Source organism: Eublepharis macularius, chromosome 4 (assembly GCF_028583425.1).
Source record: "Eublepharis macularius isolate TG4126 chromosome 4, MPM_Emac_v1.0, whole genome shotgun sequence".
Taxonomy (NCBI): Eukaryota; Metazoa; Chordata; class Lepidosauria; order Squamata; family Eublepharidae; genus Eublepharis; species Eublepharis macularius.
This window is the reverse complement of record NC_072793.1, coordinates 110,374,994-110,396,728: the sequence shown is the minus strand read 5'-3', so window position 1 is coordinate 110,396,728 and position 21,735 is coordinate 110,374,994. Positions and strand designations below refer to the sequence as shown.

The 21,735-nt window shown below is 39.8% G+C and overlaps 1 protein-coding gene across 3 annotated transcripts in view; it reads left to right on the top strand.

The window, feature by feature from the left end:
* Nucleotides 1-21,735, top strand: part of IQSEC1 (IQ motif and Sec7 domain ArfGEF 1) — a 166,437-nt gene that overhangs the window by 28,321 nt on the left and 116,381 nt on the right. For 2 of the 3 annotated variants that reach the window (XM_054977287.1, XM_054977289.1), the window contains exons 2-3: nt 11,997-12,279; nt 13,648-14,909. In XM_054977287.1, coding sequence (XP_054833262.1) covers nt 11,997-12,279; nt 13,648-14,909 — 1,545 coding nt within the window. Of the gene's footprint in view, nt 1-10,973; nt 11,119-11,996; nt 12,280-13,647; nt 14,910-21,735 lie in introns of those variants that run through there. The other variant, XM_054977288.1, reaches the window with a different exon arrangement.

Genomic DNA, 21,735 nt, shown 5'->3' with positions numbered 1-21,735 from the left:
TAAAAACAATATACACAGTAGTAGTTAATTCCAAATATATGCATTTAGAACAAATTCATAGTGATGTTCTTGGAGAATGAGCAATTGTTTCTGAAGTATCTACTGGATTTGTGCTACTTGGATTCTTGATATACAATGAATACATACTTTATCCTTTATTACACTTAATATATCTGAAGGTATGGAAAATAACAACCTATTTTCAAGTCAGTAAGTATGCAGCTGAGGAGTATCAAATTTCTTATACCTGCTGGTTCTGCTGAAAAACCATGTTTTGATTTTTCTTTTTCCTTGTGTGAATCAAAATTGTGAGATTTTATTTTTGTTCCATTTTTCTGTTTCAGTATTTTCCAACAATATTTGTGTGTCAATTGAATATCAGTAGTGTGAAAGGAACTTATAAATAGGGAGGAATGAAAAGGCTTGTGACATCAACATGAAAACAAATAGGAGAAAAGGCTTATTGGTATGTCTCTAGCTTCAGAGGTATAGGATTCTGATATGAATTGGTGTGGATCTTTCTTTTTTTAAGATTCTCAGATGCCAGTTTAGAATTCATGTAGTCTCTTAAAAATATTATTCCAAATAAGTAGCATGAATTCACTTAAGCATCTTCTTTACACTTACGTTTTATAGTCTAGCTTGGGTGCTCTGTACATTCATCTCCACAGAGATTTGGCAAAAAGTACTTCCCCCACTGGGTTTGGTGTATTATTAATCCCTGTCATTGTGCTAAGACAGTTTCATTTCTTAGCAGTAAAGAGCTAGCTAGGTAGCATATTTTCTTTCTTCGTGAAGTTGCTAGAGTAAGACTAAAAGCAGATTGAAGCAAAGGGAACAATTATTACATAGAAGAAAATTACATAGGAGAAAGTATTCTGTTGTCCCTCTTTCTGGACCATTAATACATGCCAGTTCCCATGACTGTGTAAAAAATGTCCAGTGGTTTATCAAAAGAAAACTACTTTTTCTAGTGTAGTGACTACAGAAATAAGTGGAATGTGGGTTATTTCTTCATTTCTCTACACAGAGAGAAATGAAACCACAGTATTTGAATTGCTATTGCAGGATTATCTCTACCATATAGCCACTATAAATAGAACTGTGAAAAATATGCTTTTGTGTTTAATATTCTACACAGATCAGTTATTAAAAATGACTGTTTTATTGAATGAAATGTTTGAAAAGGCTAATGTGATGTTTTATTTACTATTTACATTTCTCTTTTTGTAAATGTTCACAAAATATATATTTAAATTAACAAGGTGGGGATAGGAATAAAACTATACATGTAATACACATTTTGGTTCCTTATAATGAAGAACACCCCTTTCTCATATGCACTGTGCAAGTTGTAAAAGATAATTACTTCCTAGATGCTTCAAAGGTCAGTCTTGTAATGGCAAGTTTTATGAGCAAAGTGACATCAGTGGGGATAATAATAACATACTGTGTAAACTGCTTTGAGTGGGTGTTAAGTCATCCTGAAGGGCGGTATATAAATCGAATATTATTATTATTATCTGACATGAGCCAACCCAAAGTTATACCTTTGATACTCCTTGTTTGGCAATGTATTTCTTCCACTCCTTCATCCTCCAACTTAGAAAATGTCCCCACAACAAGAAAATTATCCCCACAACAATCACCCTATGAGGTGGGTGGGGCTGAGAGAGCTGGAAGCTGTAAGTGACCCAAGGTCACCCAGCTGGCTTCAAGTGGAGGAGTGGGGAATCAAACTTCAAGAGAAGTTCCTTTCTAGCGTGTTCCAACATCATCCTTCAGGTTTTTCAAACTGTTCTTGTCTTCATCTTCTGACTGTTGCATTAAGTCTCAATCTTCTTTGTTTAAAAAATGTTGCCAGTGCGGGACAAAAATGACCCAAACAGACAAATATGACTTATGTTTGTTGTGTTTAGGAGAGGGTCATAACGTTTCTGCCTGTAAACTGTGCCACAATTTCACTCCCAAGGCCAGGGGAGATAGAACATCACGTTTGAAAGCTGTGCACTGAGAAAAGTAATTACTTAGTCCTGATAAACCAGCATCACAAAAATCTGCTGGGAAGGGGCAGTCTCCCTGCTCGGAATCTGGAACCTCCATTCCATCTAAGCGCTCCTCTGATCCAAAGAAGCATAAACCATCAGATCGAAAAAACACTGACCTTCGGAAGCGGATGCATCGAGCACAGAGGCCCATTCCACAATGAGCAATCCGCTGTCTGGAAAACCCCTGGACAGCAGAAAGCTATGCTCTCTAGATCTGGTGGGGTCTGGCAGGGCTGCTTCGGAGCCCCCTCCCAAAAAAGCCAAGGAAAAGACTAAGCATAGGAAGTGCTTGGCTTCGTTTGTGCTTCGGGAGGAAGTCAAATCTCCACCTCAACCTGTGATCCTGGAGGAGGATGTCATTGAACTCCTATGCATTCCTTCACCACCTCGTACCTCTTCCCTTCACAAGGGCGAAGTGGAATACCCTCCTATGCTGTCGGATTCGATCCTACAGTTTGATCCACCTTCAACTTCAGATCCGTTCATGCCACCGTTATCGGAGCCCACCCAACAACATATTGCACCACCACAGTGGCAGCAACAGCCTGTTTCAGATCCAAATGGACTTCGCCCGAACATGCTGCAATGTCCACAGCAACCGGCGATCAGAGTTCCATCATCTCTTCCACCCTAGTAGTCCGTTCCTGGAATAGGCAACGTCACCAGTTGACAAGGTTTTGTCACTTGGCTCTAATCCGTGAATGCATTTGCTCGTCATCCAGCTGCACCTGTACCACCTACACCTTCCAGACTGCCTCACCCACCTAGGCCTTAGGATCTGGCTTTTGCAGTTCCATCAAGGTCATCGGATCCGTCTTGTCTGATTCCATCTAGGTCTTCGGATCTGGTCTTTACTGCTCCTGCAACTTTGGTTCCAAAGATGGCTCTGCACCGTTGCACTCATCACTCTTTGCCTGATTTTCCCCGTTCCAAAGAGGATGAAGATGCTATCTCCCAATCCGATGTGATGTCTGACTTTGCATCTGACCCGTCGCCAGAGGAAACGGTGGGGGACTTGGGCACAACATCCCCTAATGACAACTATTGGTTATTTTTAGAGCAGATGATGCATATAGCCACTGCTCTGGAGTTGGATATTTCCACCTCAACCATGAAACCTAAAAGCAAGGTGCTGCAGGCATATTCTGACTGTGAGAAAGTTTTAACATTGCGAGAACTGCTGTGAAACGGAGAGGAACAGGAAGTGCATCAGAACCATAAAGAGACTGGTGAGAAGCGGCTTGTAAACAATGGAAGTGGAATATCGCCATTTTGAAGAAGGGCAAAGCTGCGACTTCAAGGAAAATGGAAGTAGGCCATCTTTGACAAGGGTAAGGGCGGTTGCCTCAAAATAAAACCATAGAGAAAAGACGCCCGACATTATGGATTGTGTAAATACTAGCTTTTAGAAAAACAACCTAAATTTGGACTTTTAAAAATAAAAGAAAATAATAAAGCAGCACCACGGAGTTAAGGAAAAGAGCAGACTCGTGGGAGCGAAGTAAAGCTAGCCCCACGATGTCGAAAAAGGAATGGCAAGCGGCGCTGGAAAATTTAGATAAAAAAGTTTCGGAAGGAAATAAAGAGCTTAAAGATATGATGCAAGAGATGGCGAAAAATTTGAAAGATTTTAAAGAGGCACTTAAATCGGATATGGCAGAACTAGTTAAGAACATGGATCAAGTTCAAAAAGACTTGCAAGTCACACAGCAGAGAGTTAACGCAGTAGAAAATGCGGCTGACACCTTGGCAGATGTGCAGAGAGTGGAGATGAGAGGAGTGAAGGGAAGAATGGCCGTAGCTGAATGTTAACAAATGGAAAAACAGCTTAGATTTCGTGGAATTCCGGAAATTTTGGAAAAATCAGCCCAAGAGCAGATTAAAGAAATCTTGGCGGGTTACCTGGATAAAGACAAAGGGGAAATAGCAGCGCTTCTGGATGTGGCATACAGAATTAATTCAAAATTTGCAGCTCAAAAGAAGTTACCAAGAGATATGATTGTGCAATTTACAACTAGGAATACAAGAGAGTCAATCGTGAGTAAACAATTCCAGGATCCATTAGAAGTCGATGGGAAAGTGGTGAGAATCATGAAAGAACTGCCCAGATCGGTGTTGTTGGAGAGGAAAAAGTATAGAGAGTTGGTCCAGATGTTAAAAAATTTGAAAATCAGATACAGATGGGAAATACCTGAAGGACTGGCTTTCAAATTTGGTGGAGCTAGGAGAAACATCAGATCTGGCCAGGAGATGGAAACGTTTATTAAAGACAATGAAAAAGACTTACCAAAACGAGCTAAAATTTGATCATGGAGTGTAAAATTATATCTTGGAATGTAAACGGACTAAATTCACCTTTTAAACGTAAGACTATTTTCCACTGGCTTTTAAAACAAAAATGTAATATAGTGTGTCTGCAAGAGACACATATCAAAAAGCAGGATGTAAAATATTTGAAACTTGCAAAACTTGGAAATGAATTTGCAGCAGCTTCCAAAAAGAAGAAGAGAGCAGTTGTATTGTATATTAAGGAAGAGCTGCAGCCAAAATTAGTTTTAAGTGATACAGAAGCCAGATATATAGCAGTGGAAATAATTTGGAATTCAAAGAAGACTTTGGTGATTGGAATTTACGCGCCTAATGGGGCAAAAGAAAATTTTTTCAAGGATTTACAGAAACAGCTAGATGAACTGACCTATGATCAAATAATTCTGGCAGGTGACTTCAGTGGAGTTACAAACTTGGAAGAAATCCAAGTTTGGACAAGAAATCTAAAAGTGCACAGAAAAAAAGAGGACTTTTGCCAAAATCGTTTTTTGCGATCAAGGAACAAGAAAGTCTGGAAGATGTATGGAGGAGACAAAATCCTAAAAATAGACAATATACATTTTACTCTGCAAGACATTTCACACTATCAAAAATTGACATGATCTGGGCCTCCAAAGAAATGGTGGTATGGACTAGAGATGTGGAGATAATGCCCAAGTAGGCTCAGATCATAATCCAATTATGTGGAGATTCGGGAAAAATACTAAAAGAAGAGGATGGAGGATAAATGAAGACTTGCTGCAGACGGAAGAAAACATTGCGTTGTTACGAAGAGAAACCAAATTCTTTATACAGTACAATTTGAATAAGGATGTATCAACTTATAAGGTATGGGACACATATAAAGCTGTGATTAGAAGAATACTAATGGATCTGAATGCAAGAGATAGGAAGAGAAAGGATGAAAAGAGACTTGAAATTATGGAAAAAATTAAAGCCAAAGAGATACAGCTTAAGAAAAGACCAGGGAAAAAGAAAATATATCAGGATATGAAAATCCTGCAGGAATAATTGACGGCAATGAATAACAAAGAATTGGAGTGGAATTTAAAAAGAATGAAGCAGAAGTCGTTTGAGGGTGCAAATAAGCCTGGGAAATACTTAGCGTGGCAGCTAAAGAAAAAAAAGGAGAAGAAAACCATAACTAAGATTAGAGAAGTGGATAATATATTGATGGATCAATCTGCCATTAGTAGAGCCTTTTTCAAATTTTATGCAAAACTGTACCAAAAAAAGGAGGTGAATAGAGATTCAATAGTGGAATATTTGGAGAAAATGAAGCTTCCAACAATTTCAGAGAAATGGAAAGAGAAGTTAAATAGGGAAGTGACAGAGGAAGAAATAAAAGAAGCCATACAATCAACAAAATTAGGGAAAGCGCCTGGACCGGATGGAATAACAGCAAAGTTTTATAGAATGATGGCCAATGACCTGACACCGTTTCTAAGAGAGGTAATGAATGGAATTTTGCAAGGCCAAAAGATTCCTGACTCATGGAATGAAGCTAATATATCACTGATTCTGAAAGATGGACAAGATTTGACTAATGTTAAGAATTATCGGCCAATTTCGCTGCTGAATAATGATTATAAATATTTGCGAAAATTATGGCAGAAAGGTTAAAGGGATGGATGTCGGAATTTATTGCAGAAGAACAGGCTGGATTCCTACCTAATAGACAAATTAAGGACAATTTAAGGACAGTAATAAACGCTATTGAATACTACGACAAGCACTGTGATAGGGAAGTTGGTTTCTTTTTTGTGGACGCGGAAAAAGCATTTGACAATTTGAACTGGGACTTTATGTTTGCCACTATGGAAAAGCTGCAAATGGGAGAAAAGTTCATACAAGCAGTTAAAGGAATTTATAAAGACCAGTGTGCAGCGATTGTAGTTAATGATGATTTGATTAAAAAATTGAAAATAAGTAAAGGTACATGACAAGGTTGCCCATTGTCTCCATTGTTGTTTATTTTGATCTTGGAAATTTTGTTGACCCAAATACGAGAGGACGATACAATTCGTGGCATAAAAATAAAGGAATTTTCCTACAAAGTCAGAGCATTTGCGGATGATGTAATGTTGATAGTGGAAGATCCAATATATAACATGCCAAAAATAATAGATAAAATAAAGGAATTTGGAGACTTGGCTGGATTTTATGTGAACAAAAAGAAGTCGAAGATATTGTGTAAGAATATGACGAAGCAAAAACAGCAAGAATTAATGGAGATAACAGACTGCGAGGTAACTAACAGTGAAATGTTTAGGAATTGAGCTGACTGCGAAAAACAGATTTATTCAAAAATAATTACGAGAAACTGTGGCAACAAATAGAAAGAGATTTGATAAAATGGAATATTTTAAATTTGTCATGGTTGGGAAGAATAGCAGCAGTGAAGATGAATGTGTTACCACGTGTGATGTTTATGCTGCAAACTATTCCAATTATCCGAGACTTTAATTAATTTGACAAATGGCAAAGAAAAATTTCAGACTTCGTGTGGGCAGGCAGGAAACCCCGGGTGAAAATGAAAGTATTACAAGATTCGAAAGAAAGAGGTGGACTGCAGCTGCCAAACATAAGATTATATTACGAAGCAATTTGTCTGATTTGGTTAAAAGACTGGGTAACGCTAAAAGACCGTAAACTGCTGGCCTTGGAGGGACACAAAAATTGTTTGGATGGCATGCCTACTTGTGGTATGATAAAGTTAAAGCGGACTCTATGTTATTGCATCACTATATTAGAAGAAGCCTTTTCACAATCTGGAAGAAATATAAGAATTACATGGAAAGTGGCATCCCCTCATGGGTGGTACCATATGAAGTAATAGATCCGAGAGCTGTCTATAATGAACAACAATGTTTAACTTATAAAGAGATAATGTCGATGGAACATAGAATACTAAAAATAAAGACACAAGAAGAGTTATCTCCTCACTTATGGATGGTTTCAATATAGGCAAATCAGGGATCTTTACAACTCGGACTGTTTAAAGGGAGGAATAAGACTGAAAAACTCGGAGTTAGAAGAAGTGATTTTACAAGAAGGTAAAAAAGACATTTCGAAAATATACAAAATACTTTTAAAATGGTATACGGAAGACGAGACAGTCAAAGTCCAGATGGTGAAATGGGCAATAAACTTTCATAAAGAAATAACAATGGAATCATGGAAACATTTGTGGAAAAACACTTTGAAGATTTCAACTTGTACCAATATTAAAGAGAATGTATACAAAATGATGTATAGGTGGTATTTAACGCCTAAGAAGATTGCGCTTTGAAATACAAATATGTCAGACAAATGCTGGAAATGTAAAAAGCATGAAGGATCATTGTATCATATGTGGTGGACTTGTGAGGTAGCTAAGCAATACTGGGGAGATATAATAGAAATAATTAATGAGGTTTTGCAAACCCAAATAAATAAGAACCCAGAATTGCTGCTACTGAACTTGGGAATGGAAGATGTTCCAATGCAGTATAGAACATTGCTATTTTACATTACTACAGCAGCAAGACTTTTGTATGCGCAGAAATGGAAAGTGCAAGAAATACCAACTATAGAAGATTGGATTTACAAATTGTTGTACATGGCAAAAATGGACAAAATTACAAGAAAACTGAAAGATCTGAATCCAGGAGAATATTTTGCAGACTGGGGGAAACTGAAACAATATTTAGAAAAAAATGGGATGTGAAAGGAGGACTGTGGCAGTTTGAGAATTATTAATTTGTGATTTTATAAAGGGGAGAGAGAAGTAACTTTACCATTAATGGGGAAATTTAGTCATTAATTAATCTAAGCTAACACTATTATTAAGAAGATTATATTAAAAATAGATAGGTTAAACAGTTAGGAATAGAATGGATATATTAGAGAATCTGAGATACAGAATAATTTGAACATGCTTAGAATAAGGGATATATATATATATAAGATTCAGAAGAATATAGTTAAGAATAATTTAAATGATAAAATGGGTTAAGGGTTGGAAAGCTGTTGGAAGTCAATAAGGAGGGGGGGAAGGGGGGTTGTTATAATTTAGGTAATATGGGGAATTTATGTAAAATTTATGTACTCACCAATAAATTTTTTAAAATAAATAAATAAATAAAACCTTTCCTCCTAAAGTACCTCCTGTTCACAATGGAGTCTGTCCTTAGTGCTTGCCCAGTTGATGCTGCCTCCTTTCGAACCACTAGCATCCTCTGACATTTCTCTATGAACCATGAAGGTAGTGTTCCTTGTCGCTATCACCTCGTCCAGGCATGTGGGAGAAATCTCTGCCTTTTGAGTTGATTCACCTCTCTTGCAATTTTCCCCAGAAAAGGTTGTGTTACATACAAGTATTGCATTTCTACCTAAAGTAGTGTACAAATTTCATTTGCAACAGAAAGTAGTGTTACCTGTGTTTTTCCCCAATCCCAGTTTGTGTGCTGAGAAATCATTACACACTGTGGATCTTAAAAGGTCTTTATTGTACTATGCTGAAAGAACAAAGCACATTCGGAAAACCAAGTCTTGTTTGTATGTTATTCTGGATCTCATAAAGGACATCCTGCTTCCTCTCAGACATTGTCTCGATGGACTGTAGCTACAATTAAGCTCTGCTATCACAAAGCCAGCAAGACTTGCCCTTTCCTGGCCAAAGCTCAGTCCGCAGAAGCTCAAGCCACTTTTGCTACATTCCTATGGGGCGTACCCTTGCAAGACAAGTGCCAAGCCGCAACCTGGTCTTCACCTGACACGTTCATAAGACATTACTCTGTGGGAAACAAACGCAAGATGTGATTCAGCAGTAGGAAAGGCTGTACTTTACTTTCTGTTTGGCTGATCACTCACATACCCGCCCCCCATTAGTGCATAGCTCGCTATACTCCCAATGTGGGGCTGCACAGAAGGACAACGACAAAAAACAGTGCTGCACTTACCTGTAATTGTTGTTCGTAGAGTATCTTACGTGCAGGCACACATTCCCTCCCTCCTGCCCCACTGTGTGTGTTGTTTAACTTTATCTTTTCTCCAGCAGCTCAGGAGAACTGAGGGAATCTGGGGGCACTCGCCCTAGCAACCACATTTTGGCGGGAACTGCGCATGCACAGTAGGAGTGAGTGCCCCCCTTTACAGATTTTAAGCTAGAAAAATCTCTCTGTGACAGGCCTGCGCATGCATCGTCACAATGTGTGTCTGCACAAAAGATACTCGATGAATAACAGTTACAGGTAAGTGCAACACTGTTTTCCCCTTTTCCCCAATAGCCCTGAAGTGTAGCTGAGTGAGGGGAGGTATGATGCCTCTCCTGCTTTTTTTTACTTAAAAAACTTAAATGGTACTAGAGGTGTTTTTAAATTCAAAAATAAAATATTTTATTTAACATAAAGGGGAAAGGTCAGGTGAAATTGGGTTGACAATTTCTGAGGAAACTCTGAGGTAAAATCAGTACATGCACAGACTTTAGTTCTTATATTTCAGACTAATTAGAACTTCTTAAGCTCTTCACAATTACTTAAATCTTTATGTAGAGAGCCTTTTGTTCCAGTGTTTTCCCAATCACGTTAGTACACTTTCTTGTTGTATTCTCTTACATTTTTGGTTTCAGGAAGGCTGGTACCCTCTTTCAAGTACCCAATCCACTTCTCTTGAAACACCAGTACTCATCTTCAGTTTTTAACTGACTTTTAAGGTCTCCTAAGGCAGTTTCTAACCACACCAGACCAGGGATCTCTTCACTCTTCATAGCTAACTCCCTGTTTGACTGGGTCGAGAAATTCTCCTCTCACTAGAAGATTTATCCCCTTCCTTTGGCCTGAATGGGAGTCTGTGCCTACTTCCCTAACTTCCTTGCCAACTTTCCCCCAGTTCTGTCTGTGTTAAACTGTTCTCAGTCAGGGCTGAATCTCAAAACTGTCAATACTCGACTCTTCTCAGCTAGGGCTGAAATCAGACAGTGCAGTTCATCACAAGAGGTAAATACAGGGGATGGGCTGCCTGTGTGGTGGAGCCTCTGGAAGAGGAGAGAGGGGACCCTGAGAGGATTTAGGTGAGGGCTCTCTGCCTTCTAAAATGGAGGCTAGACAGGTGACATATGGTGGATCCAACCTTTACCTGCCTGGGAGGCTCCAAACCTGTGAAAGGAGGTTTCGGATAGGTGGCAAAAGGGTGGTGAAAAGCTTGTGAGAGGGTCATTGCCATAATATCATATAATAACTTCAAAACGCTGGGAGATGTAATGATGAGGTTCCTTTAAGTTTTCCTGTATCTTTAAGAGAGATTTTCAATTTCTCGTCAGTTTCTTTTTAAGTCAGAAGTTATGTGAGTAGTTTCAGATGTATGTGTAGAAATAATTCTTTGGCACCAGTCACATTTTGCGGGAGTTTTATATAGAAATGGGTTTTAATTTTAACCATCTACAATTTATAAGAACTTGAAGTTTTTTTCCCCACATAGAAAGGCAGGGGAGTTTTGACAATATTCCTCTTGATCTGCTCTTGCACTAGTATCCAGAGGGGAATGCCCTTCTGAAATTTTTTTGTACTTTGAACTATTGGAGGACTGCTGCTGTGTTTGTCTAACAGGGTGGAAGATTTTTCCTTTCAGCAGCAGTCATTTATGTTCAAAATACAATGTATGTGAATCAGGAAAACTAAACCTAAATGAGAAGACCTTAGAATGTTTTTTGTTAAGGATCCTAATGCAGCTGAAGGGGAAAAGTAGGGAAAATGAGGAAGAGGTGAGTGAAGCAATGTAGAAAGTACTGTTAATGTTCCATGTAATGCTTACCTTAACAAGTTATTGGTCAAAATGGAAGGCATTTGATTCACTTCAGTCTATCTGTATAACTATATGGTTATCTTGTGGTGTGGTCATATGTGATTCCCTATTAAAAATATAAATCTCTGTAGATGTAGAGTTAGCTGATCAGCCTGGGATAGCTGATTCAGATGCTCTGGAGAGGGGCTGAAGCCTGGATTTAGTCCCCCATTGCTTCTTTCCTTGCACAGCTGGTCGACACTATTGCCAGTTATATAACTTATATTACATGTATGCAAGTTAGTATTAAGGCATTATGTTAATAGCTAAAGTACCTTTGAATAAACATTCCTATTTGAGTCTCCGCTGGTCTGAAAACATAGTTCAGGGATCTACCTTTTATAGGTAGAACAATAGGTTGAAACATATAAAAGCTTGCATTTCAATTTCACAATTTAAGACAGGAGCCATTGAGTGTATATTGGTAAACTTTCAATTTGTTTAAAATAACGTAACATTCCTTTTGTTACTATATCAATATTTTTACTCAACTTCTTATGGATGATTGTATAAATCATTCAAGTTTGCCACATAATTTTAAATAGTGTTGGAAATCCCTATTCACTGCATTGTGCTGTACAGATGGAGACATAACTTCAGCTGAATGATTGGTATTAAATACTACACAAAGATGTAAAAATTAATGACTACAGCAAGATATTAAAAGATCATAAATTCTGGATGCATGGGACCCATATTTATTGTGCCTACATTGATTGTATCTAGAGCTAGACTAATAATAAGCTCCTGGGATCTTTTGGTGTATGCTTAATTCTGTCACTTTTTCTTTCTGTTTAGTGTTGAGGGTGAAGCTCCTGGAAGTGAAACTGGCACATCATTGGATAGTCCATCTGCTTATCATCAAGGAACTATAACTCACAGTTCAACAATAAGCCCAGACCATTACGACCATTCTCCATATGGCCTGTATTCTGTCTCTCCTGGGCAGCAAAGGCCCCGGAGGCCCAAGCTTCAGCATTCAACATCCATACTGAGAAAACAAGCAGAAGAAGAAGCTATTAAAAGGTCAAGATCACTTTCAGAGAGCTATGAACTTTCATCTGACTTGCAGGATAAGCAGGTATTTGGACTGTTTTTTGTTTATGAACTAAGCTAAATTATTTCATAAAAAAGAGATGTACAGATTACTCATAAGTGACATATTTATGTGATTCTAAGTTTGTCTTGTAATTTGGCATATCCATGTAATATTAAATTATGTTCTCTCTTGGTCCTTGACTTGCTTGAACAAACAGCCAGTTCTTATGTTGAGAGATAATGTTATTTATTTACTTTGTTTATACCCAATGTTTTTTGCAATGGGGACCCAGAGTGGTTTACAACATTCTCCCCTCCTCTATTTTATCCTCCCAACAACCCTTTGAAGAAAGCTATTCTGAAAATAATAGAATATGAGTGGATTTAGTTGTGTTAACATTTGCTAAACCTCCTTGGTACATCTTTCGAAGACTTCATAGAAGAAAAACCCAAGGAAGAAAGTTTGAATAGCAAATGTCTTCAGCAAAATTGTTCTTAACTATTGAAAGGAAAATCTGAAAGGAAAATGATTCAAGATTTCAAAAGCACACGGAGTGCCATTTCTTGCTTTGTTAAAAATTGATCGTATCTGTGACATACATAATTGGAAAGACTAGCAGTGAATGGTTACTTTAAATGTAATTCAGGCTAGATTTAATAACTTTTTTATAATTAGCTCAATAAGTGTCAAAAAGTCTTCAACCTAAGTAAATCCAAGAAACCATGTTTTTGAAAGGTTTCTCCCTAGAAACTTTGTGTTTGTGTAATCGAAAAGAGTCCAGTAGCACCTTTAAGACTAACCAACTTTACTCTAGCATAAGCTTTCAAGAATCATAGTTCTCTTCGTCAGATTCGTCAGATGAGTGTTTGAGTGTGTGTGTTTGACTACAACTTTACAATAAAGGTAAACTGTTTTCAGTTGCTTTATTTTTTATTAAATTATAAAAATAATTCACATTTTAATGTGAACGGGCAAACTGAATTTTGTAAAAACTTTAAGGAAGAGTGTATGTTTACTACACTTACTAGATCATTGATTAATCCTTCCTGATTTCATCAAAAGCAAAAATCCTATTAGTTTATTCAGTATGGCTAATTAAATAGCTGCCCTTTATCTGGAAATAAGTTTCACAGAGATATGGGTCATAGACCTTTTCACTGGTTAATTAAATTTATATATGACACTTGTAAAATATCTCCTTAAAGGATAAGTGTATGTGCAATTGTACAAGTAATTTATGATTGTGATGTTGAATCTATATGTTGAATCTCTCTCTCAGAAATCTTTCTAGATCATCAGTTTCTAACATCCACATGTTTGTGAATCATGAAGTTATCTCTGTATTATAAAGCAGTGACATATAAAAATCTTTACAGCATGAATGTAATAAAATATTTGTTTCTTTTTTAGGTTGAAATGTTAGAACGGAAATATGGAGGCCGTCTCATAACTAGACATGCTGCTCGTACCATACAGACTGCTTTTCGCCAATATCAGATGAACAAAAACTTTGAGCGGCTTAGAAGTTCTATGTCTGAAAATCGTATGTCACGACGTATTGTGCTGTCCAATATGAGAATGCAGTTTTCGTTTGAAGGACCTGAGAAAGTCCACAGTTCCTATTTTGAGGGGAAACAAGTTTCTGTTACAAATGATGGGTCAAAACTAGGAGCCCTTGTCCAGTCTGAATGTAGTGACCTTGGTGAATCAGCTACAATGAAATCTCCAGCAGCATCTACTGATTTTGCTGATGCCATAACGGAACTGGAGGATGCTTTTTCAAGACAAGTGAAATCTCTTGCAGAGTCAATTGATGATGCTCTGAATTGTCGTAGCCTTCATTCTGATGAGGTACAGATACCTGATCAGGTCAGAAGTCGTGAAATAGAGAGGGACAATTGTCAAGTTAAACCAACAAGCCATAATGTTGATCATAGAAAACTTGATGAAATGACAGCATCATATAGTGATGTTACATTATATATTGATGAAGAAGAACTATCCCCACCGCTGCCCCTTTCCCAATCTGTAGATAGGCCATCTAGCACCGAATCTGACCTGAGGCTTCGGTCAATAAACCCATCTCAAGAGTACTGGTCTATGACACACAAAGATCATAAGATAGACACTGACACAAGCTGCAGGAGTACCCCTTCATTAGAATCCCAGGAGCAAAGAATGAGAATGGATCATTTGCCTTTACTAACTATAGAACCACCAAGTGACAGTTCAGTGGACTTAAGTGATCGATCAGAGAGAGGATCATTAAAGAGACAAAATGCATATGACCGGGGAATTACTAGTCAGCAGGGTAGTCCAAAACACATCTCACATGGTTTCCCAACCAAGATAATATCCCGAGAGGAGCAGGAAACTAGACATAGGCCAAGACCTATTGATAGCCACTTAGCTATTAATGGTACAGCAAATAGGCAAAGTAAATCTGAGTCTGATTACTCTGATGGCGACAATGACAGCATTAATAGCACTTCCAATTCCAATGACACAATAAACTGCAGCTCAGAATCTTCTTCTCGAGATAGCTTAAGGGAACAAACTTTGAGCAAGCAAACATATCACAAAGAGACTCGCAATAGCTGGGATTCTCCTGCCTTCAGTAATGACATCATCAGGAAACGCCACTATAGGATTGGACTGAACCTTTTTAATAAGTGAGTACATTTTTTAACCTTCCCTCCCAAGTAGTGATGGTTTTGTTTGTTTTTAGCATAGATAAATCTTTTCTCTCTAATCATAGAATGAATATAACTGGCTGCAGTTTTGATGTGAAGGCTGACACATACCCAGACATCATGTTAACAACTGCCTATTTCTATTTAATTCCAAGATTATTAGATCTGCCGTCCCTCTTTATTCCCCCCCACTCCCCATTGTTTTTTAACCTCAAGGTACTTCTTGTTCTCCTTCACTGAAACTCTTGACGTGCCGAAAGACAACTCATTAAGCCACTTATTAATTTTCTAAATGTTAGTACTTCTTTCCTTGAGCATATGTAACTTTAGACCTGATGCACCTTACTACTGATTGTATCTAAAGGTTGTTAAATAGACTGTCTCTATATTAATCATGATGGTTTTAGTGCTGAGCATGGAATTTGATTTATTCAAAGCTAACATTGGATAGAGCAGTTTTCATAACATGATTATAAAAATTGGCTTTTTAATATCTACAATGTTTTCTGCGAAAGCATGGTGTTAATGCAGGCGGCAAAAGGTAATAGTGTTGCTGTAACCCAGTTAAACATCTGGATCTAATTACATAATCTGATTTTAGTTTTGTTCTCTAGGAAGTTTTTTCTTACTCTTCTCTTGTATCAAATATGTTCTATATAGGAGTTAGAACACTGGGCAGAATCAATCCTGTACAGAATTGTGGAGTGCTAATCACCATCGAGACGCAGCAAATCTAAGACATACCAAGGTTTCGAAAACTGCATGAAGCAGCAGCCATGCAACAGCCGATTATGCTGTTGCAACTGCTTGGCACAGTTGTATCTGACCAGGACCTCTTTACCACAAGCAGTGGCACACTGTTCCATGGCCAGAGATGTTGCATCTGTTGCCACAGCAATATCTCTGGTTGTTACCTACAGATATGCCCAAAAGCTTTCTGGGGCTAGATCTGTACTGCAGTTGTTTGTAGGTCATGCCCTTAATGTTTAGTATTAGAGTAATTTTTTAAGTGGCAGATTTTTTGTGTGAAATATGTACATACATTGCCAAATTCATTTCAGTCTTTATAATTTGACTTCTGGTGAAGCAGAAGTCAAATCCCAGAGGATGGTCTCTGGCTCTGGACTGGTACAGATTAGGTGGCCCTGAAGAGGCTCCAGGTGCCTCCATTCCTTTGTGTGGCTCTGCTGCCAAGAAGAGCAGACATCCAGTGGCACTTCGGAGGCTATGGCCCTGCCCAACTTCCTTTCCCACTCCCTCCTTCAAATCACTGCAGGCAGTTAGGTGGGACTTGGGGTGTCTGGCAGGGGGGGTGCCATGGGAGACTCATTCTCTAGCAGCACTGCTGGCATCTGATAAGCCAGCCAGAAGACCGCTGCACGAGGTTGATGCCGGGGGTGTGGGTGGAGCAACATCCTGGGATCTCTAGGTCTTCTCCCCTGCACAGCTGAGCAACACTCACATTTGCTGTTTACGGAGGCAGGGATGGACCTCAAGTCTCTCGTGCCAGGGAAAGGATGACGATCTTCAAAGGAATTTCCCAGGTCCCAGAGGCTGCCATCCCTCTTTGAGATCCATCATCCTGGCACCAGAGCACGGCTCTAGGGGTCTACCTTGCATTCACCTCACATCCTTCTGATGCAGCAATGTATTTTAACAGAGTCACTGCATGTCGATGGGCATTTGGAGCTCCCATCATTTCCAATGGGCCTTCTGGCCTGTCCTGTTGTTTCCAGTGGGCATTCTTGTCATTCGTTTCAGAACCCGCCCCCCATTTGCCTCTAAGGATCTGCCTCTCCAAAAGTTAGGAGGTGAATCCTGCATGCTGGGGACTGCAAGTGCAACCCTAGCTGAGTCCTGCTGCCCTTCTCGTCTAACTTTTAACAAAGGAAGTGCATGCTTCTTAAAGCAGCAGTTGAGGGGGGGTTGCAAGTGGGCAGTGCTTCAGCTGCCTGCCTGGCCCTTTACAGACATGGAGTGGGTGGGCAAATGGGTGGGCAGGTGCCCTGTCTGCACCTTCGGTGTGTTTCCACTGCACAAGACAATACTTCTCTCGTGCTTCTCTCGAGGCAGTCACCTCTGCTGGGGTGCAGCAAGCCCAATTACGGGGTCTTTCTGCCCTGTGCACCCACCCTCTGCAGAGCGGGGGAGTGGCATTGGCAGCTGGTGACAGTGAATGTGGCCTGGCTGCGGACTCGCTATGCCTTCCCCTGCCACTCATGGCTTTGTCAACTGCAGTTGCCTGGCAATTGGTGAATTCTGCCAGTATTGCCAGGTCAACTAGGGAGCATTCTCTCCTGGCTGTGCCTTGCTGGGTTCACCTTCCTGCGGGCATTCCACCAGCTGCTCCTGTGCCAGACCTGGGGCCACCCTGGCCAGGCCCCCCCAGCAGGTCCCTCCCCTCCAGCAGAGTGGTTGTCACAGGCCCCCGCACCACAGGTTGCACCTTCAAGGGGGGACCCATACCCCGCCAGCTGCTCAATTGGGCAGCCTCCAGCCAGGCACCCCAATGAGGGTGCCGTGATTGCGGGGTAGTGGTGGTGGTGGTCCCTAGCTGCCTGCTCCCTGGAAGTATCCACGGACCATGAGGATTGCAGCCTGTGCATTGGCTGTGCTGTTGCTTGCCTCTCACGTGCCTGTCATATGGGTGATGCAACCATCGGCAAATGCCGGTGGGGTTGCCAGGGGAACAGCGGGGCAGGTGCTCTCGGCAGTGGCCATGCTACACGTTGCTGAGCTCATCAACTGGTGCAGCTTTCTCCTCTAAGTCCTTATGGAGTAGACTGGCGGTGCCACAGTTGCACCAATGTACAGCCGTCACTGCCAACATGGGTATCAGGATTGTGCTGCCTGTTACACACTGTTCAACTGAGACCAAATTTCTTGAAATGACTTTTCAAGCTTTCTGATTCCTTTTGTCATTCTCTTCACATTGCATATTTTAAATATTTATGTTGCTTTTTTAGATCCCAAATTAGTTGCTTATATTTGATTTGACTGTTGACTGAAATGCTTAAACATGCTTAAATATGTTTGCTAGGTACAATTCTATTGACAAGCTTTGCCAACCCCTCATTGTAAAATCACACTTAACCAGACTTGGACATCTTTAACTTCTATTTGTTTGTGTCACGTTATTTGTTCTTCTGAAGTACAAATAAGGTGAGGTAGGAAATCTGAGAAATTTCTGTAAAAGATTATGAGAGTGGGTATTAAAGCATTGAAATTTAAGAGTGTTTTTACAACATCTTGAGCCCAGATTACTCCATAACAGCAACATGGAAGAAAAATCTAAATACAAACACTTTTTATGGCTTTCCTGTTTTGGTGATAGAGAGTGCCCTCAAGTCAGAATTGACTTACGGCGACCCCTGGTGGGTTTTCATGGGAAGAGACTAACAGAGGTGGTTTGCCATTGCCTGACTCTGTAGCCCTGGTCTTTCTTGTAGGTCTCTAATCCAGTTACTAACCAAGGCCAACTGTGCTTAGCTTCTGATACCTGACTTTTAAACACTCCAAAATGTGTAAATATAATTCATAGCAAATGCAGTTCGTTGTATGAGTTGACACATGCAATAATTGCGTGAAATGTTAGCTGTATTCAAAAACAAGTGTTTACAATAATATTATAGGGACCATATAAACCTTTTGAAAATATTAAAATGAAATCTGCCCTTTGACTGCAATGCCCGGCATTAGCTACTTAGAAATGTCCCCAGAAAATGGAATGGAGTCATTACACCATTCACAGCCAATCCTATTTCTTTTAGTATTAAACATTCCAAGCACACAATTGGAGCTGCGCGCTAGTATTAATCAGGATTCTCCTGTCACAAAACCTAGAGAGCTGATCAGGTTATAATCTTATTTTAAAAGGGATCAGGTGCTACAGCCAAATATCTCTTTGAGTATAATTACGTGGGTCAGTATTTACCAGCTCATTTATTGTCCCCTGGAATGCAGGGTGATCAGACTATCCAACTGAAAAGCAGAGGCAGCTGCCTTATTGAGCTATTTAGAGGAAGACACTTTATTAGTAGTGAACACACCATAACAAGAGGGGAAGTGGTACCTTACAAGGAAGAACAACTGCCAAAGGAGTAAAGCCTCAGGAAAAATAAACAACTAGATATATCAGACATGAAATGTATGTATAAAAGTGAACGACATATAACAGAGGTTAAGGGAGCCATGAACATCTTAAGGAATTGTTATTCAAAAGACTAAGCATAAACAGTGAAAGTTCCTAAAGAATAAAATTCACCATATGAGTGAGAGATTTCAGTGTTTGGGTACTCTGGATTTCAGTACTTTTGGACTGTAAGCTTCTTGACAGATTCTAATGCTCAATGGAGTGCCAGTGCTACTGCCCATTTCAAGTCTTCAACATGCATTACGTGGAACAAACCACATTTCTTTAGCAGTATAATAAGTTGGTGTAAGCAGTTGATAATGGAAATCCTCTTCCATGTTGTCAGGGCTAAACTGGCAGATTAGGCAAAGTACTCATGACTAGCAAAGTTTAATTTTTAGTGGGATGTGGGATCAGTAAAGTAGCCCTCAACATATGGAATCTGTAAATGTGCACGTAATTTCCCACTTTTCTGCCTTTCTGCTGTTTGTGTGTCTTTGCTGTAAAGAATTCCTGCAGAGCTCTTACTGGCATTTATTTTCTGTAGAACTTCAGAATGTAAGAGAGAGAGAGCTTGTTTTCTAGGAGGTTTAGAATAAATGACAGTCCCATTCAAATTCAACAACACTGCTGACTAATATCCTATGCATGCTCTATAGCAGAGATGTTAGTTAAATAACAGACCTCCAGTACAGAAGAAAGCAGAGCAGTTGTATTGGAGTCACACCAGTTGTGAATCACCAATTATGAATAACCTCACTGACACCCACCAATCATAAATCAACATGTTGACGACATCCCTATGACAGATAGAAAGAAGCCCAGTGATATGGCCACCCTCCATCCCACCCTGATGTCAGCCTTCTGTTGTCTGACACAGAACACAAAAAGGGAAGGAAAAGGGAACAGTGGACTCTACAGGAATAACCTGAACTTTTTATCAGGCAAAGGGGATGCGGACATGGGACAGAAGAGTCAGCTAAGAACAATTGCATTTGCAAAAAGTGTTCTTTGCAGTTCTCCAGTAGCTCGCTGAGGAAAGGCATGTTTGTGTCAAAACAGGAACCATGGGATTCTAGAAAAGCAGATGGTGACAAGAAGGGACAGCTCTCCCTTTGGTCAACAGTGTGCTCTGCAGCAAAACAGATAGAAGAGATTGGACTGGAACTCATTTAAGATCAGTCTTCTAACCACACTGCAGCAAAGGTGAAGCTAATAAATGATTGGCAAGATCAATAATCTAGTTAAGATTTTCCTTTCCATAGATTCAGCAACCATTATGCACTGTTTTCTCTGCTAATATAAATGAAAGACATTTTTTTAAAAAAAGATAGACTGGTAGATACGGAAGTAGGATTTATCAAAGATGGCCAATATTGGGCAAGTATGTTCACTGCCTAACTCATCTCCGTAGCATCTCTAGAATTGACAGTGCAGGAACTCTGTTCCCCCACCTCTTCACTAATATTATACATTGTCAGATCAGTGAGGCACAAAAATGCACGTCTTGCTGGGTTGTTGCAGGAAGAGAAAATTGACCTGGCTTGCATAACAGACATGATTGGAAGAAAATAACATGGTGTGCCTATTTCAACTAACTTGACCTGGTTATGCGGTCCTCCACCAGTGGTCAGGGATTGTCGGCTCCTCACATTGGGAACTACAGATAGATTAGGTATTCTATTTGTCTACTGGCCACCTAGTTCCCCATTTAGCACCCTTTCTGAGCTGGTGGTGGTGGTCTCAAAAGTGGTGCTGGAAGCACCAAGACTTACTGTTCTGGGTGACTTCAACATGCATGCTGAAAGCTCTTTGTCCTTGGATGCCCTAGGCCTCTCTCATCAATTATTGATGGGGCCAAGATGTGAAAGAAGCCACACCTTGGACTTAATCTTTTGCACTGAGCCTTTGAAGGAAGGTCTTCTTTTGGGATTGAACATTCAGCCTAAACTGGGGACTGACTATTATCTTCTGAAGCCCAGGTAAATATGCCCCCACAAAAAAAGGGGGCAGAGGTGTTAAGATGATCTGCATCATGGATCCTTCTGGATTCCAAAATACTCTAGGGGGATTTAGAATTCCCAACACCTCTCCTGCCATTGGAACAGAAGCCACCCCTGTGGTTTACTGCAGAGCTGGGTGACCTAAAGAGGGCTGGAAAACATCTAGAAAAATGTTGAGTCAGATAAAGGGTGCTATGGAGCCCACTGGAAGACCTATGAAACCACAGTGATACTGCCAAAGAAGGGATGGGTATCTGAAGAAGGGAGCTCTGATTCTCAAAAATTTATACCCTGCAAATCTTGTTGGTCTCTAAGGTGCCACTAGACTCAGTTCCTGCTGGGAAAGAAATGTTATTTCTTTCAACCATTCTGTCAGCTGGTTCACAATCATCCCAGCTGTTTAAGGTATCTCAGCACCTTCTGACTACTAAATCTGAACCTTTACTGTTTCAAGAACAGACAGCTAGCTGTGACATCTTTGCAGAAAATTTTGTTGGAAAAACTTCATGAATATCCTCTGATCTGGATGCCAGTTGTTTATGTGAAGCAGAAGAATGCTCCATCTGATCTGCTTATGGATCATTTTGACTCAGTTACAGTGATGGGTACTGACAGGCTCCTGGGAGCTATGAAGGCCACTACTTGAGCACTGGATTCTTGCTCATTTTGG